The 16587-nt window shown below is 43.1% G+C and overlaps 1 protein-coding gene across 1 annotated transcript in view; it reads right to left on the reverse strand.

Annotated features, from left to right (window-relative positions):
* RET (ret proto-oncogene) overlaps positions 1-16587 on the reverse strand; it is a 121396-nt gene that overhangs the window by 42928 nt on the left and 61881 nt on the right. The window contains exons 2-5 of the mRNA XM_034423448.3: positions 13952-14194; positions 9331-9621; positions 7595-7836; positions 2175-2376 (exon numbers count right to left, since the gene is read on the reverse strand). Coding sequence (XP_034279339.2) covers positions 2175-2376; positions 7595-7836; positions 9331-9621; positions 13952-14194 — 978 coding nt within the window. The remainder of the gene's footprint in view (positions 1-2174; positions 2377-7594; positions 7837-9330; positions 9622-13951; positions 14195-16587) is intronic.

Consider the following 16587-nt stretch of genomic DNA (forward strand, 5'->3'; position numbering starts at 1 on the left):
CCCAGTGGTGGGATTCAAATAATTTAACAATCTATTCTCTGCCCTAATGACTGGCTGGGTGGGTGTGGCCATTGTGGGTGTGGCCTGGGGGTGTGACAGGCAGCACTCAGCCTCCTGCACTCCCCTGGGAGCAAAAATGGGCCACAAGGGGAAGGGGGGATGCACTGCACCCCCCGCACCACATTTTGGGCCTAGGAGGCCTCCCTGCAGCCTCCTGGGAGCAAAAACAGGCCGTGGGGGGCCTGAACCACACACACACCTCACATCCTGTTTGGGCCATGTAGGCTTCCCTACACTTACCTGGGAGCCAAAATGGAGCACGTGGGGACTCCTGGAAGGGGCGGGGCAGGGCCCGCCAGCAATTTAACTCCCGGTTCCTCCGAACCGGCTTAAACCAGCTGAATCCTACCACTGATTCCACCGATTAATTGGCAAATATCAGAAGCTCCTAAAATGGCATAACTAGATCCAACTTTGATTTCTTTGATTTTTGATCTCATAAAACAGAAAGAAAAAAAATAGGCATTCAGCTTCTCCTTAATAGTGGGTGGCTAGAATCAGAGGATAATGCATAAATTAAATTGATTATTATAAGTTTAAGGGGGCGTAATGGCTCAGTGGTTAAAGACGCTGACCTTATCAGCTGGAGAGCTGAAAGCCCGGGTTTGAGTCCTGCAAACCCTGTGATGGGGTGAGTTCCTGCTCCTTACTCTAACTCCTGCCCCTACCTAGCAGTTTGAAAGCATGAAAATGCAAGTAGATAAATAGGTACCACTTTGGTGGAAAAGTAACAGCATTCCATGTGCCTTTGGCATATAGCCATGCTGGCCGCATGACCAGATAAATTGTCTTTGGATAATGCTGGCTCCCTCAGCCAAGAAAAGGAAGTGAGCATTGCCCCCTAGAGTCAGACACAACTGGACAGGGTAAACTTTTACCTTTATTATATGTTTAATCTAGAACATGGGTGAATTTGCACTTGAGGGATATATTTTAGTTTAAATAAAATATAAGATTAATTAATTGTGGTTATTACTAAGATAAAGTAAGTTTCGCTGGAATTGAACTTTAATCCAAGTGATTTACAGAGATGTAATCGTATTATTTCTTTGTCATGGTTTGCCATTGCCTTTGTCTAGGACAGGAGTGTCAAACTGGCGGCCCACAGGGCGGATGTGTCACACGCAGGCCACCCCCACCCCCGCTCTGCGGATGGGAAAAACATCACAAAACGTCACCTGATGGCAACGAGACACAGCGATTTTGACACCCATGGGCTAGGATGTCTTCTCCACTTAGAATAGAATAGAATAACAGAGTTGGAAGGGACCTTGGAGGTCTTCTAGTCCAACCCCCTGCTTAGGCAGGAAACCCTACACCACTTCAGACAAAGGGTTATCCAACATCTTCTTAAAAACGTCCACTGTTGGAGCATTCACAACTTCTGGAGGCAAGTTGTTCCACTGATTAATTGTTCTAACTGTCAGGAAATTCCTCCTTAGTTCTAAGTTGTTTCTCTCCTTGATTAGTTTCCATCCATTGTGTCTTGTCCTGCCTTCAGGTGCTTTGGAGAATAGCTTGACTTCCTCTTCTTGGTGGCAGCCCCTGAGATATTGGAAGACTGCTATCATGTCACCCCTAGTCCTTCTTTTCATTAAATTAGGCATACCCAGTTCCCACTTGTCTATACTTGAGATTTTTCCTGGCCATCTCTCATCCAATATTAACCATTCTGGGATTAACCAAACTCAAGCTCAGTTAGATGCTGTTATCTGCTATGTCAGGAGTCCCCAACCCCCAGGCCATGGCTCTTTGGGAACTGGGCCGCAGAAAGGGCACACACATGTGCAAAACCATCTCTTCTCCTCCTGCCATCGCTACTACCGGTCAACAAAGCCAGAAAGGTTCTATGCCACCATTAATATTATTTCCTACTTATTTAATAATTTCTATCACACCTAATTTATTAAAGCCCCATAAAGGTTTCACCCTAACGCTTTAGAAGGGAGGCACCTACACAGATATGCACATACAGAAATATGGGTGTGTGTTTGTGCAGATGTGTACATCTCCAAGAATTAAAAAAAAAAACTTTCCAAATCATCTTGAGTTCTAACGGAACTCTTTTTAACGGAAGGTGTGGGTTGCAATAATAAAGATGTTCGTAAAATTACTATATTCGTGTCGTGTGCCCCGCACTTGGCTGCCGTTTGGGTGGAAATAGATCTCGTGGAAAAGGTGGTCCACACGAAACGTTTCTTGTATCCACGGATCTGATGAATTTATGGTGCCCGTATAAATCTTCCTGCTGGTATCTACAGGGAAGATAGGAGTTGTGTCTGTATCCAGGACTGATAATGCTGCCAAGATGGTACCCTGGAAAAGAAGAGAGGTAAATTAAAGCACCTCTCCACCAGCCATCAGCACCCAGATCAGCATAGGACAACCCTAACTCCAAAATTAACATCAGACCATCAATCAAGTAAACAATACACCAGTCAAGAAACTGCCAAGGAAGCCAACAGCAAAACCAGAATGGAACAATATAAGGGTTCCAAATAACACCCCCAACGAAAGAAAACTCTGAGGCTTTAAATTCCTCAAATCTACACTTTATTAGAGATGTCATATTGGCACATCTGGGAAAACCCAGATCTGAAAGTTTCCAGGTTTTCCCCACCCAAAGAAAAGTTCAAGTCCCTGCCCAACACCCACACATCCATTACATAGAATAGAATAGAATAGAATTTTTTATTGGCCAAATGTGATTGGACACACAAGGAATTTGTCTTGGTGCATATGCTCTCATTGTACATAAAAGAAAAGATACGTTCATCAAGAATCATAAGGTACAACACTTAATGATAGTCGTAGGGTACAACTGATAGAAGCCACAAAATAAACATGGTCCAATTAAGGCACCTTCCCAACTGGGGATGCCTCCCAGTTCCAGCCTTCCAGGTGCAGGGCAATTTGTCCTTGACTCTCTGAGAAAGGAATGTTATTATGACTACATAGCACCCCAGCTCCATACAATCCCCCCTCCCAGTTTCCCACAGTAGTAAACGTGGCAGTTCTGAAGGCCCAATACAAAAGATGGCTTCCAGGCCTGACAGAGAACTCCCTACAGAGCCAACTCACCATGGCCAACTCGCTGCGGGACAATTTAACAATTAAATTTAATTATTTCAAATAAATAAAAAAAATATTTTAATTTTTGTCATTCCCATTTCATTCTGTCCCTCCTTTTGTATCCTTTCTTTAATGATTCTATTCTACCATTTCTTTGATACAGATAAATATGAGAAAACTTTTTTTTAAATGAACTATTAATGAACTATTGGTTAGGTGGGCTTATAACTTAAATCTCCACCAAGATTTGCAGGTAAAATTCACATTCACTGAGCCGTGGTGGCGCAGTGGTTAGAACGTAGTGCTGCAGGCTAACTCGCTGCTCAGTTCAGGAGTTCGATCCAGATCGGCTGGCTCAAAGTTGACTCTGCCTTCCATCCTTCCAAAATCATTAAAATGAAGACCCAGATTGTTGGGGGGGCAATAGGCTGACACTGTAAACCGCTTAGAGAGGGCTGTAAAAGAACTATGAAGCGGTATATAAGTCTAAGTGCTATTGCTATTGAGTCAGCCTTCCATCCTTCCAAGGTCATTAAAATGAGGACCCAGATTATTGGGGGCAATAGGCTGACTGTGAAAACTGCCCAGGGAGTGCTATAAAGCACTATGGAGCAGTATAAAAGTCTAAGTTCCCATGTAACACCTCTCCTGCGCGAGCTGCACTGGCTCCCGGTGGTCTTCCGAGTGCGCTTCAAGGTTCTGGTTATCACCTTTAAAGTGCTCCATGGTTTAGGACCTGGTTATCTACGGGACCGCCTGCTACCACCAATAGCCTCCCACTGGCCAGTACGCTCCCATAGAGAGGGGCTCCTCCGGGTGCCGTTGGCCAAACAATGTCGACTGGCGGCCCCTAGGGGGAGAGCCTTCTCTGTGGGGGCACCTATGATCTGGAACGAGCTCCCCCCGGAGATACGGAGGATCCCGGATCTGCGCACCTTCCGTCGCGCACTTAAGACTTTCCTATTCCATCAAACTGGCCTGGCCTAAATCTTCTCCCCTTTTTAAATGTAATTTTTTAAAATTTTTTAAATGTAAATTTTAATTTGTTTTAAATTATGGGGTATTTAAAATTCAGCCAAATTATTTAATTCGTTTTTAATTCATTTTAAATTTTTTGTATTTATGTGTTTTATCTCGTGGCTGTTCACCACCCTAAGTCCTTCGGGAGAAGGGCGGTATAGAAATTTAATTAATTAAATAAATAAATAAATAAATAAATAAATAAATAAATAAATAAATAAATAAATAAATAAATAAATAAATAAATAAATAAATGCTATTGTTATTAATGTAACTCGTCTTGCAGTGAGTTGTCTGGCAATGAATTGGCCATGGTGAGTTAGCCGCAGTGAGTTGGCCATGGTGAATATGACAATAGACCCACAGTCAACAGCCCAACCAGCTGTGAAATGCAGTTACCTTCACTACTGGTTTGGAAATGTGAGTGCGCTCACTATACTTGTGCATGCCTCTGCGCATGCGCAGAGGGTAAATAATGGGACGTAATGTCATCCCGACGGATGGGCGGAGCTTCCCACCGCCGGCCCTACCGGTTCGTGCGAGCCGGATAGATCCGCCAGATTTCATCACCGAGCCCAACCAAAGAATCTCTAAGACCACCCCAACTAAACACTGACAGGGCAAGTCACCAAAATATAAACTGAGAATATATCAGACTCATTATAGAATAGAATAGAATTTTTCTATTGGCCAAGTGTGATTGGAACACAAGGAATTTGGCTTGGTGCATATCCCCAGTTATTAGCACTGATGATGTTACCTAGTTGGGTAATGAAATGTCTTCAATAAAACAACCAAGCTCAGAGTGCACCACGGACACCCCCCCCCATTTCAACTCTGAGCTACAAATATTCTCTTTTATAGATCGATTAAAGTGACGCAGTAATAAAGCCCAACTCTTGAGCTCTGATTGTAAGAGAGGTTTCCAGGTGTGACATTGGGATGAAGAATCTGACCCAAGAGCGCCAGCAAAAGAATAACACTGCTAAATTCACATTAGCTAGGGCCACTTGCACCGATTCAGCCTTTGGCTTAGTGCATTAGTGTTTCCCAACTGTCTAGACAGCGAACTAAACGAATGAAACATTTCTTATTCAATTATTTACAACACGCCTCCACTGCTCACTCCCTGCGAGAGGATACAGAAGGGAGAGCATCAAAACAACCACTAGCACAAAATGTAAGAGGTATAAATACAAAGGATAGAAAGAGTGAGGGGGTCCTAGGCGCTCTCGGAGCTTGGCTGTTTTCTTGCAGGCACTTTATTACTCAAACTAGGTAACATCATCAGTGCTAGAAGGGAGAGGGGTTTGAGAGGAGGAGGAGGAGGAGGAGGAGGAGGGGAAAGAAGGAGGAGGAGGGAGGGAGGACTGTAGGGTCCTTAGTGCTCTCTGAGCTTGGTTGCTTTCTTGCAGAAGTTTCATTAACCAAAGTAGGTAACATCATCAGTGCTAGAAGGGAGAGGGGTTTGAGAGGAGGAGGAGGAGGAAGAGGAAGAGGAGGGGAAGGGGGAAGAAGGAGGAGAAAGAGGAAGAGGAGAAGGAGAAGGGGAAAGAAGGAAGGAGGAGGAGGACTGTGGGGTCCTTGGTCTCTCTGAGCTTGGTTTCTTTCTTGTAGACATTTTATTACACAAACTAGGTAAAATCATCAGTGCTAGTAAGGACTGGTAGACTAGTCTCTGGACTATGACTGTAATAAACTGAATTGATTGACTTGTTAGCTTGTTTGGGAGTTAATCATCAGGATAGACTAACACCAGACCAATGATCAAGTAGGTGACCCTATACCACTTCAGACAGGTGATTTCCTAGTTTTTTCTTAAAAACCTCTGAAGCACCCACAACTTCGGAAGGCAAGCCATTCCACTGGTTGATTGTCTTCACTGTTAAGAAATGTTTCCTTAATTCCAGGTTGCTTCTCTCCTTGATCAGTTTCCATCCATCGTGTCTTGTCCTGTCCTCTGGTGCTTTAGTAAATAAGTTCACCCCCTCCTCTTTGTGGCAGCCCCTCAAATCCTGGAATACTAATATCATGTCACCCTTAGTCCTTTTTCTAGCCATACCCAATTCCTGCAACCGTTCTTCATATGTTTATCAATATAGGTGTTAACAAAGCTTTAAAAGATGCATTTTAGACCAAGACAAAGATCAAATCAAAGCTGGAAAAATGTGTACTTGCTTCAAGAGTCTGCATGAAATACCAGCATAATCTATCCAACCATGATTAATCGGAGCTAAACAGGTTTCTCAGATCAATATTATTGCATCCATAATCTTCAACCCAGCAGAGTTAAGTAAGTGTTGGAACTAAAGAAAAGTAGCAATGATAATTCTGGACTGATGGTGGCAGCAAACACCCAAAAATGAGGGTTGTTTTTTTTTTTTTTGGCCAAATCCTCCAGGATAGGGAAACAACTTACTGGATGAAAAAAGATAACTTCATATAAGGCAGGGGCATCAAACTTGCGGCCCGCAAGCTGGATGCGTCATGTATTGGCCCCACCCCCCGTTCGGTTTAGCAAAGGGGAAAAAAGTCCCAAAATGTCACATGACGACGCCGTGACAATGCAAGTTTGACACCCCTAAAGGCTAAGCAGTGCTCGAAAAGCAGAGGTCAGGAAAGGCACTTCTGTTTTTAGAAGCCCATTTCAGTATTAAATATAGATCCCTTCCTCCAGACCAGTGGTGAATTTTAATTTTTTTTACTACCGGTTCTGTGGGCGTGGCTTGGTGGACGTGGCGTGGCTTGGTGGGCGTGGCAAGGGAAAGATACTGCAAAATCTCCATTCCCATCCCACTCCAGGGGAAGGATACTGCAAAATCTCCATTCCCATCTCACTCCAGGGGAAGGATACTGCAAAATCTCCATTCCCATCTCACTCCAGGGGAAGGATACTGCAAAATCTCCATTCCCATCGCACTCCAGGGGAAGGATACTGCAAAATCTCCATTCCCATCTCACTCCAGTGGAAGGATACTGCAAAATCTCCATTCCCATCTCACTCCAGGGGAAGGATACTGCAAAATCTCCATTCCCTTCCCACTCCAGGGGAAGGATACTGCAAAATCTCCATTCCCATCCCATTCCAGGGGAAAGATACTGCTAACTCCCCATTCCCTCCCCATCCTGGGGGAAGGGTATTGCAAAATCTCCATTCCCACCCCACTCTGGGGCCAGCCAGAGGTAATATTTGCCGGTTCTCTGAACTACTCAAAATTTCTGCTACCGGTTCTCCGAACTGCTCAAAATTTCCACTACCGGTTCTCCAGAATCGGTCAGAACCTGCTAGATTTCACCCCCGCTCCAAACTACAAATACTATTTTTTTTCTTTTATAGACATCCTTTTTAAAACTCAAAAAAAATAAATAATGTTTTTAACTATTACAACCCAGCTATCTCAATATGATGCCTAAGGACAAAATACCCCTTGTACCAGCTTACCTTTTTTCTTTTGAACTCCACTACGGCGTCTGTTGTGCTGGTCCCATTGGGCAGAAAAGGAGGCATGTCATCTTCATCCAGAATATGGATGAGCAGAGGGACCTCCCTGAACGTCTCCTGGGAGCCTTCCTTCAAGGTGCACTGAGCCAACATCTCGTACTTTTCTCGTTCTTCTCGGTCGAGGGGTTTGGATACTCCTACGGTGGTGGTCTCCTCATTATAATAAAAGGGCAGGTTCTCATCTGGAATACGGTAGAAAAAAACCCTTATTTTCTCGTGAAACTTGGAGCTATTTGTGACGTCGTTTTGGTCCTGAAAGTCTATCGTATACACCTCGCAACTCACATTCAGACAAGTTGGCGTATCCTGATTCTTTAGTTTAGAGACTGGGAAAGGGGATTAGATCATTGGGACTTCTAATGATTTGAGGTATGACAAGACTGTAATGCTAATCGGAATGGAGCTGGAAGGGACTTTGGATGTCTTCTAGTCCAAAAACCTCCACCCCCGCTAGAACAGGAGACTCTATAACCAGAGGTGGTATTCAGTCGGTTTGGACCGGTTCTAGCGAACCGGTAGCAGAAATTTTGAGTAGTTTGGAGAACAGGCAAATATCACCTCTGGTTGGCCCCACCCCCACCTGCCCATTCCAGGAATCCCCATGTGCCCCGTTTTGGCTCTCAGGGGGGCTGCAGGGAGGCCTAGCCTGTAAGGCTGGGGCACCCAATTCACTGCCTCCCAGCTGACTGGCATGGTCGGTCTATTGCTGCCTCCCAGCTGATCGGCTGGGTCTTCTTTTGTTGCCCTGTTCAGGAGAACAGAGCTGGAAAGCATGTTAGTGTGGTGGGATGGGAATTATTATTAATATTTATTATTTATTAAATTTGTATACCGCCCTACTCCCGAAGGACTCAGGGCGGTGAACAGCCAAAAGATAAAATACATATAATACAAATGTTAAAAAACCATTAAAATACAATTAAATAATTTGGCCCAGAAAACAAAATGTAAAACACCCCAAATTTATAAGACAAATTTAAAATTTAAAAAATTTAAAAAGAGTTTAAAAAAGAGATTAGGCCAGGCCGGCCTGCTGGAATAGGAATGTTTTGAGGGCACGGCGGAAAGCGCACAGGTCTGTAATCCTCCGTATTTCCGGGGGGAGCTCGTTCCAGATGGAATGAGGATTGTGCAGTATCCTTCTCCTGCCATGCTCACCAAGCCATGCCCACCAAGTCACGCCCACAGAACTGGTAGTAAAAATTTTTTACAAAGAGCCAGCGCTATCCGAAGATCTCTCTGTGGTCATGTGGCTAGCATGAGTAAATGCCAAAGGTACACGGAACGCTGTTACCTTCCCACCAAAGGTGGGCCCTCTTTTTCTCCTTACACTTTTTATGTGCTTTCGAACTGCTAGGTTGGCAGAAGCTGGGACAAGTAACGGGAACTCACCCCATTATGCGGCACTAGGGATTCGAACCGTTGAACTGTCGACCTTTCAATCGACAAGCTCAGCTTCTTAGCCACCGCGTCCCTCTATGTGATCATTACTAATGTTATGGACGTGATTGTTATGATGATGATGATGATGATTGCTCAAACTAACTACCCCCAGACAACACACAGTTTATATAGACATTGAAATTTTTGCTCTTTCTATATTTAATAATTAAAAAAACAGCAAAAACAAACAAACAAATCAACCACCACCACCCTAAAGTAAATTGAGCGTTTACCTGTGATAAGCTTGTAGGAAATGCTGATGTTGTGACACTGGTATTGTAGGGCAAAGGACTGGAGCTGATGAATGATTCCCGGGGGTTTATTCTCCATGATGTGAAAAGAGAGATCCATGGCAGGAAAGCAAAGCCGGCTTGACGTTGCAGAGCTGCACGCCGGCATGGTGCCATTGATGACCGAGAGTCTGACCCAAGTCGAAGCCGACGAGCCAAGACAGTTTTTGGTTTGGAAAGGTTTGGAAGAGAGAAAAACGCGGAACATGACTTTGGCCACGGGACTTCCCGAAGCTAAAAGGAAGAGGGAGAAAGATTGACAAGGGAACACAAACGGAGCGCTTATTCAAGCAATTCCCCAATGGAACATCAATTGGATCAATATTAAGCCGAGCCGAGGTGGCGCAGTGGTTAGAGTGCAGTACTGCAGCTACTTCAGCTGACTGCTAGTTCAGCAGATCAGTGGATCAAATCTCACCGGCTCAAGGTTGACTCAGCCTTCCATCCTTCTGAGGTGGGTAAAATGAGGACCCAGATTGTTGGGGGCAATATGCTATTTAGTATACTATCTTTGGTGTAAGCCGCCCAGAGTCCTCGGAGAGTGGGTGGCATAGAAATATGACTAATAATAATAATAATAATAATAATAATAATAATAATAATAATAATAATAATAATAGTTAATGATCACTTAAGTCAATTTAAGGGACTTCTGAAGCCGACCTGGACAAAACCACAAAGCTAAGACTTCCAAGGATTCTGAATTAAAAAAAAAATACAGGGACAAAATGAGGTGAAAACCCTACAAGGATGACAGTGAGAATAATCAACCAGATTATTGCCATCAGAAGTTGTGGGTGCTCCATCACTGGAGGTTTTTAAGAAGGGAGTGGACAAACATCTGTCTGAAATGGTCTGGTATAGGGCCTCCTGCTTGAGCAGGGGGTTGGACTAGAAGACCTCAGAGTCCCTTCCAGCTCTATTCTGATTGATTGATTGATTGATCAAATGTCTATGGAGATTCTCAAGTCATCCAGGTAATGGTTGTCCCAAAGGTGTCTTTTCAAAAGGCAACTGGACTTTCTTGGTTGTTTTTCTCAAAAACATTTTGCTTCTCATCCAAGAAGCTTCTTCAGTTTCTTGGAAGAGAAACTCAACCTGTATCAGCAGCTTGAAACACCTCTCATCTCTAATTAATTTGTGAGGTTTCTTTTCATTCAGAATATCTATCAAACAAAAGAATGCAATTTCACTAAGAGCACTGACACTTTATAGTGCATTTTTGTCCAGCTAGGCTCACCTTGTCATTTTTTATTTTATTTTTTTTACTATTTGCAATATGCGGGATGTCTTCATTTATCCTGGCCTTGTCTCCATGCAATGGGCTTTCCTTTGTGATATACAGGAAAGAAATAAAACCTAGACTTACTGAAGCAATATTTTGCTTCTCTCCCCCCGCCCACAGTGGTATGTAATATTCCAATAGGATTGCTTACCTTAACCCAATCCCCCCCTTTTTTCCCAAATTAAAAACAAATGGCTGAAAGATAAGGGCTCAATCATTTAATCACACTAGCCTCCTGTGAAAATGGGACTCCAGTTTTGGGAGTGAATATATAGAGCTGTAATTACTTATATACCACTTCACAGTGCTTCACAGTCTTCTCTGAGGAAGGAAGGAAGGAGGGAGGGAGGGAGGGAGGGAGGAAGGAAGGAAGGAAGGAAGGAAAGAAAGAAAGGTAGGGTCAATAGCAATAGCTTATAGTGCTTTACAGCCCTCTCTAACGGAGGGAGGGAGGGAGGAAAGAAGGAAGGAAGGAAGGAAGGAAGGAAGGAAGGAAGGAAGGAAGGAAGGAAGGAAAGAAGGAAGGAAGGAAGGAAGGAAGGAAGGAAAGGTAGGGTCAATAGCAATAGCTTACAGTGCTTTACAGCCCTCTCTAACGGAGGGAGGAGGGAGGGAGGGAGGGAGGGAGGGAGGGAGGAAGGAAAGAAGGAAGGAAGGAAGGAAGGAAGGAAGGAAGGAAGGAAGGAAGGAAGGAAGGAAGGAAGGAAGGAAGGAAAGGTAGGGTCAATAGCAATAGTTTACAGTGCTTTACAGCCCTCTCTAAGGGAGGGAGGGAGGGAGGGAGGGAGGGAGGGAGGAAGGAAGGAAGGAAGGAAGGAAAGGAAAGGAAAGGAAAGGAAAGGAAAGGAAAGGAAAGGAAAGGAAAGGAAAGGAAAGGAAAGGAAAGGTCAATAGCAATAGCTTACAGTGCTTTACAGCCTTCTCTAAGCGGTTTACAGAGTCAGCCTATTGCTCCCAAGAACTGGAAGACTGAGTCAACCTTCAGCCAGTGAGAATCGAACTGCTGGCAGTCAGCTGCAATACTGCGTTCTAACCACTGCACCACCAAGGCTCAGTGAATGTGAATTTCACCTGCAAATCTTGGTGCAGATTTAAGTTATAAGCTCATCTAACCAGTAGTTCATTAATAGTTCATTTTAAAAAAGCCAATGTTTTCTCATATTTATCTGTATCAAGCCGATCTAAGGTTGAAAATGCAAAATCTAAGGCTGAATGCAGAAATGCAACACAAGTGAGCCTGCAATTAATTCCTGAAGCTTATGGGAAGCAGCAGTTTCAGCTACAGGTAGTCTTCGACTTACGATCGACCACAAGGAGCCCCAAATTTCCACTGCTAAGCATGACAGCTGTTATGTGGGTTTTCCCCATGTCACGACCTTTCTTGCCACCATTGCTAAGTGAATAACTGCAGTCGTTAAGTTGGTAACCCTGGTTGTTAAGTGAATCTGGTTTCCTCCACTGACTTGCTTGGGAGAAGGTCACAAGAGGGGATCACGTGACCCCGGGACACTGCAACTGTCATAAGTACATGCCAGTGGACAAGCTTCTGAATTTTGATCACGTAACCATAGGGGTGCTACAATGGTTGTTGGTGTGAAAAATGGTCATAAGACACTTTTTTCAGTGCCATCCAGTGATGGGATTCAAGTAATTTAACAACTGGTTCTCTGCCCTAATGATTTCTTCCAACAACCAGTTTGCCAAACTGCTCAGAAAGTTAACAACCGGCTCTCCCGAAGGGGTGCGAACTGGCTGAATCCCACCACCGGTGCCATCGTAACTTTGAACGGTCATTAAATGAATGGTTGTAAATCGAGGACCACCTGTATTTTTGTTCCAGATAACACATAAAGAACAGAGAATAAAATCTTGAGTCAATTCTTCCAGCCAACATACCATGGTTCAAAATGGCAGAGTTCCACTTTTTGTATACTAAACAGCTATTTTTAAGCTCCAATGGGGCATTAACCTAGTGTCAGTTTTCGGCTACATTTCTAACTTAAATATCTCATGCAGATCAGGCTTATTCAGTTACCAAAATGTCCTTTGTGGTCAAGGGCAGATTTACAATGTCCATTAATGTTACAAATGGATGCTTCGGTACTGTAGGAATGTTCAGAAAATATTGGGCACCTCAACAAGAACATTTTTATTTTTTGCAATGAAAGATAGCACTAGCACTTAGACTTATATACCACTTCACAATGCTTTTACAACCCCCTCTAAGCGGTTTACAGAGTCAGCTTATTGCCCCCAACAATATGGGTCCTCATTTTACCCACCTCGGAAGGATGGAAGGCTGAGTCAGCCTTGAGCCTCGTGAGATTCGAACTGCCAAATTGCAGTCAGCCGGCAGCCAGCAGAAGTAGCCTGCAGTACTGCACTCTAACCACTGTGCCACTGAGACTCATTTTGAGACCCACTTTCCTTCCCCAAAACACTCCACTTAGTAACTGAACAAGTCGCTCTAGACAGAAATCAGAGTCACCATCACCTTTTTGCCAATGAGGGGCACTCAAGGTCGTTAACAAATTAAAATGATGGGATGAAACACAATTAGACCCACAACACACAAACAACACTCAACGTGTCCCCAATGTTCAGCCATCACACTGAACATCAGAAACCTGGTCATATAAATCAGATTTTGCCTCTTAAAGGAACACCTTTCCTAACCCCCTTCCCAGTGGTGAACTGCTGCTGGTTCAGATCAGTTCAGACGAACTGGTAGTTCTGACAAATGGATGGCCCCACCCACCTACCCTGGCGCTATCACGTCCTATATAATTGCTGGTTTTTCGTTGCCGCGTGTATGCACGGAAGGCACGTGTGTGCCAGGGGTGGGTTCTACTTACCTTTACTACCAGTTCACATCAATGACGACATCCGGGGTGGTGGGCGGGGCCTCCCACCAGCTTTATTACCGGTTCTTGTGAACTAGTCCGAACCGGGGGCAACCCACCACTGGTGTGCACTCACATTTTCAGTTCCAGATGAACCAGTTGTTACAACCGGCAGCAGCCCACCACTGCCCCTTCCTTGTCTATGGAGATTCTCCATCATCCAGATCATGGTTGTCCCAAAGGTAACTGGACTTCCTTTGTTTTTCCTTGAAGACATTTCGCTTCTCATCCAAGAAGCTTCTTCAATTCAGTTCGAAGAAGCTTCTTGGATGAGAAATAAAATGTTTTCAAAGACAAAAGAAAAAAATAAGGTAAGAAAAACTGGGATAACCCCTTCCGTCTTCCCACCCACCAGCAAAGAATTCCAGAGACTTACAAAGGACAATGAAGTCTTCTCTATCCAGACTCTTGTTGAGGTAGAGGAGACCCGTTCTCTCACCGATCTGAAACAAGGTATTTTTGGACCCCGTTCCAAAGGAATCTGGGACTAGACAATAGAAAGCTTCTTCCTCTTCTGAATCTTTTAAGGCATGGAGTTGTAATAAAGGTGTCTCTTCCGGCTGTTCTAGGTAAACGTTTTCATGATACTCATTCCGGGGAAAGTACAGGCCAAAGGCAACTGGGAAAGAAAGGAGGGGAAAAAAATAAGAAAAAAAACATTGTCTATTTAAGATTCCTGGCATGAGAGTAGGCTCTTTAAAAAAAAAACACACCTGCTGAATAGAGTAGAGTAGAGTAGAGTAGAGTAGAGTAGAGTAGAGTAGAGTAGAGTAGAGTAGAATAGAATAGAATAGAATAGAATAGAATAGAATAGAACAGAACAGAACAGAACAGAACAGAACAGAACAGGTAGACTAGAGTAGAATAGAGTAGAGTACAGTAGAGTAGAATTCTTTATTGGCCAAGTGTGATTGGATACACAAGGAATTTGTCTTTGGTGCATATGCTGTCAGTGTACATAAAAAGACAAGATACATTCATCAAGAATCATAGTCATATGCTAGTCATAGGGTACAAATAAGCAATCAAATCATACTAGTAAACAATCAATATCAATATAAATCGTAAGGATACAAGCAACACAATTACAGTCATTCAGTCATAATTGGGAGGAGATGGGTGATAGGAACAATGAGAAAACTAATAGTAATAGTAATGCAGACTTAGTGAATAGTTTGACAGTGTTGAGGGAATTATTTATTTAGCAGAGTGATGGCGTTCAAGAAAAAACTGTTCTTGTGTCTAGTTGTTCTGGTGTGCAGTGCTCTAATAGCGTTTTGAGGGCAGGAGTTGAAACAGTTTATGTCCAGGATGCGAGGGGTCTGTAAATATTTTCACAGCCCTCTTTTTGACTCATGCAGTATACAGGTCCTCAATGGAAAGCAGGTTGGTAGCCATTGTTTTTTCTGCAGTTCTAATTATCTGTTGAAGTCTGTGTCTGTCTTGTTGGGTTGCAGAGCCAAACCAGAGAGTTATAGAGGTGCAGATGACAGACTCAATAATTCCTCTGCAGAACTGTATCAGCAGCTCTATGGGCAGTTGGAGCAGAAAGAACATTCTTTGTTGTGCTTTTTTGATGACGTTTTTGATGTTAGGTGTCCATTTTAAGTCTTGAGATATGATAGAACCTAGAAATTTGAAGGTCTCTACTGTTGATACAAGGATTACAAGTAATCCTCCTCTTACAATCATTTGTTTAGTGATCACTGGACGTTACAACGGTACTGAAAGAAGGGATTTATGGTCATTTTTCACACAACCGTGGCAACATCTCAGATTGGCCACGTGATCAAAATTCAGATGTTTGGCAACTGGCATGTACTTACGACGGTTGCAGAGTCCCGGGGGTCATGCGGTCCCCTTTTGCAACTTCCTAAGAACCAAAGTGAGTGGGGAAGCTGGATTGACTTCACTGCCGTGTGACTAATTTAACAACTGCAATGATTCACTTAGCAACAGTGGCAAAACAAAAAGGCCATTTAACAACTGTCTTGCTTAGCAATGGAAATTTTGGGCTCAATTGTCATAAGTGGAGAACTACCATATTTTTCGGAGTATAAGACGCACCTACCATTTTTGGTGAGGAAAAGAAGAAAAAGAAATCTTCCTCTGCCTCTGAGCAATTTTGCCTCGTTGCAGCAAACAGCAAACAGCCTGCTTTACTTTCATTTTCGTTTTCAGCATAGCTTGATTAGCACAAGAAAAAAAAAAAATCTGCTCCCAGCAATTTACCTCTTTGCAGCAAGCATCAGAGCCCTATGCAAAACAGCTGAGAGCAAATCAGCTGAGAGTCAGGAGGCCGATCTAATCAACTTGTGCTAATTAGGCTGTGCTGAAGCTGAAACGAGCTGTTTTTTCTTGCTGTTTGCTTGCAAGGAGGTAACTGCTGCGAGACAGAGGCCAAAGGGTGGGGGCCAGTGGGTGGGCGGGGTTACATTCGATGTATAAGACGCACCTAAATTTTCACCCCCTTTTGGGGTGGGGAACGGTGTACTTATACTCCGAAAAATATAGTATTTGTTTCTTGCGAATTTAACTCCTTGTAATCTTGCCTAATAGTTAAAGCTCGAACTCTAACATCTAAAAACACCTTTTTAAAAAAAAAAACACCTATTTTTTTAATAAAAGATTTTTATAAGTCTCACTTGTAGAGTTAATTGGGAACAAAATACGTAGTCTGTATATTTTCTGATTAAGCTGCAGCTAATTTGTATTCTTTCAAATGAATCTCTATACATTATTATTACTATATTTCTTATTCCGAGTTGATGTTTCTTTGTTGAATTGTATGCAGCAAAATGCATCTTTTAATGGGTTTATACTTTTGTTCATCTGCCAGAGTCATTGTGAAGACTGGGGCAGCTGTTTAAATCTAAATAAATAAATGTGTCCAATAATTCTACTTACAATCGATGTGTATTTATATTACATAAAATTTGGTGAAATATTAGAAAGTATCCATGCTGATTTCCATAGATTTTGCAAATTGCAAATATGAAAAACAGAATTATA

This window comes from Pantherophis guttatus, chromosome 6 (assembly GCF_059756535.1).
Source record: "Pantherophis guttatus breed Tessera chromosome 6, ASM5975653v1, whole genome shotgun sequence".
In the NCBI taxonomy this organism is placed as follows: domain Eukaryota; kingdom Metazoa; phylum Chordata; class Lepidosauria; order Squamata; family Colubridae; genus Pantherophis; species Pantherophis guttatus.